Source organism: Dipodomys ordii, unplaced genomic scaffold, assembly GCF_000151885.1.
Source record: "Dipodomys ordii isolate 6190 unplaced genomic scaffold, Dord_2.0 Scaffold191, whole genome shotgun sequence".
Classification (NCBI taxonomy): domain Eukaryota; kingdom Metazoa; phylum Chordata; class Mammalia; order Rodentia; family Heteromyidae; genus Dipodomys; species Dipodomys ordii.
Genome location: NW_012267407.1, coordinates 637,793 through 638,895, shown reverse-complemented (window position 1 = coordinate 638,895; position 1,103 = coordinate 637,793). Strand labels below are relative to the sequence as shown.

Below are 1,103 nucleotides of genomic sequence, written 5' to 3'. Positions count from 1 at the left end.
TCTCGGGCTTCCGAGGAACAGAGAGACAAACTGACAGAGATGGAGAGAGACAGACAGGTGCTACAGATTAGGAGGGAAGTGCAGAGCCAGCCAAGCCACCTCTACGGGAGGAGGTCGCAGGGCCGGCACGCAGAGGCTGGTGGCTAGCCCACACACTACAGGGGCCAGGGTGAGCTGGTCTCTAAGAGGATGGCCAGTCCGTGAGGGGTGGGGGTCCGGACCAGTTTGTTCTGCTCAGGGGAGGGGTGAGGAGGGTCGGTCCATTCTGCAGGGGGAGTGGGCGGGAGCACCTACCTGGTCCTCTTTCGGTGCAGGGTATGGAATGGGGGAAAGGCAGATTTCGGCTATATCTGTTTTCTGGGGTCGCCAGGGACTGGCGGGCAGTTCAGAGGAGGGAGGGATGCTTCCAGAAGGACTTAGGGAACGTGATCCCCGCCCCAGGTCCCCCATGTCGCTGGGAATGATGGCTCTCAGGAAGGGGGCTTGTGGGGAGACCCACTTTTCGTTCCTAGGTCCCCACATCTTAGGCGCCTGCTGATTCGGGGGTTCCAGCACATGTTTGGGGAGGGGTTATTTCTAGTTCTGGTCTCTGTGGATGTCAGCGGCCACCCATGTGGTCCTCGGGTCCCCCCCCCCGGGGCCGAGTCATCGGCTTCCTTGTGGTCCCCAACGTTGGGGTGCACGCGTGGATCGGGGTAGGCCGGGGCCCAGTCTGGGGGCGCCGGGGGGGGGCGGTCTCCGGGCGGGACGGGCCTCTGGGCTGGCCCGTCAGTCCATGCCCCGGTGCAGCTTCAGGTGCCGGGAGAGGTTGCTGAGCGTGATGAAGCCCTTGCCGCAGATGTGGCAGGGGAAGGGCCGCTCGGGGCCGTGCAGCAGCCGGTGGCGCTTGAGGTAGCACTCGTGGCGGAAGAACTTGCCGCACTCCAGGCAGGGGAACGGCTTCTCCCCGGTGTGCACCAGCACGTGCCGCTCCAGGTCGCGCGGCGAGCGGAACAGCTTCTCACATTCGGAGCAGCCGAAGATCTTCTTGGTGCTGCGGCCTGCGCTGGGCGTGGGCTCCCCGGGCTCCCCAGGCGGCGTGGGGCCACACCATGCAAACACCC

The 1,103-nt window shown here is 65.2% G+C and overlaps 1 protein-coding gene across 1 annotated transcript in view; it reads right to left on the bottom strand.

The window, feature by feature from the left end:
• Window positions 1–720: 720 nt before the first annotated feature.
• The window catches only part of Fiz1 (FLT3-interacting zinc finger 1), a 4,998-nt gene continuing 4,615 nt past the window's right edge, over window positions 721–1,103 (bottom strand). Inside the window, exon 4 of the mRNA XM_013034523.1 lies at window positions 721–1,088. Within this exon, the coding sequence (XP_012889977.1) occupies window positions 769–1,088 (320 nt within the window). The 3' untranslated portion in view covers window positions 721–768. The remainder of the gene's footprint in view (window positions 1,089–1,103) is intronic.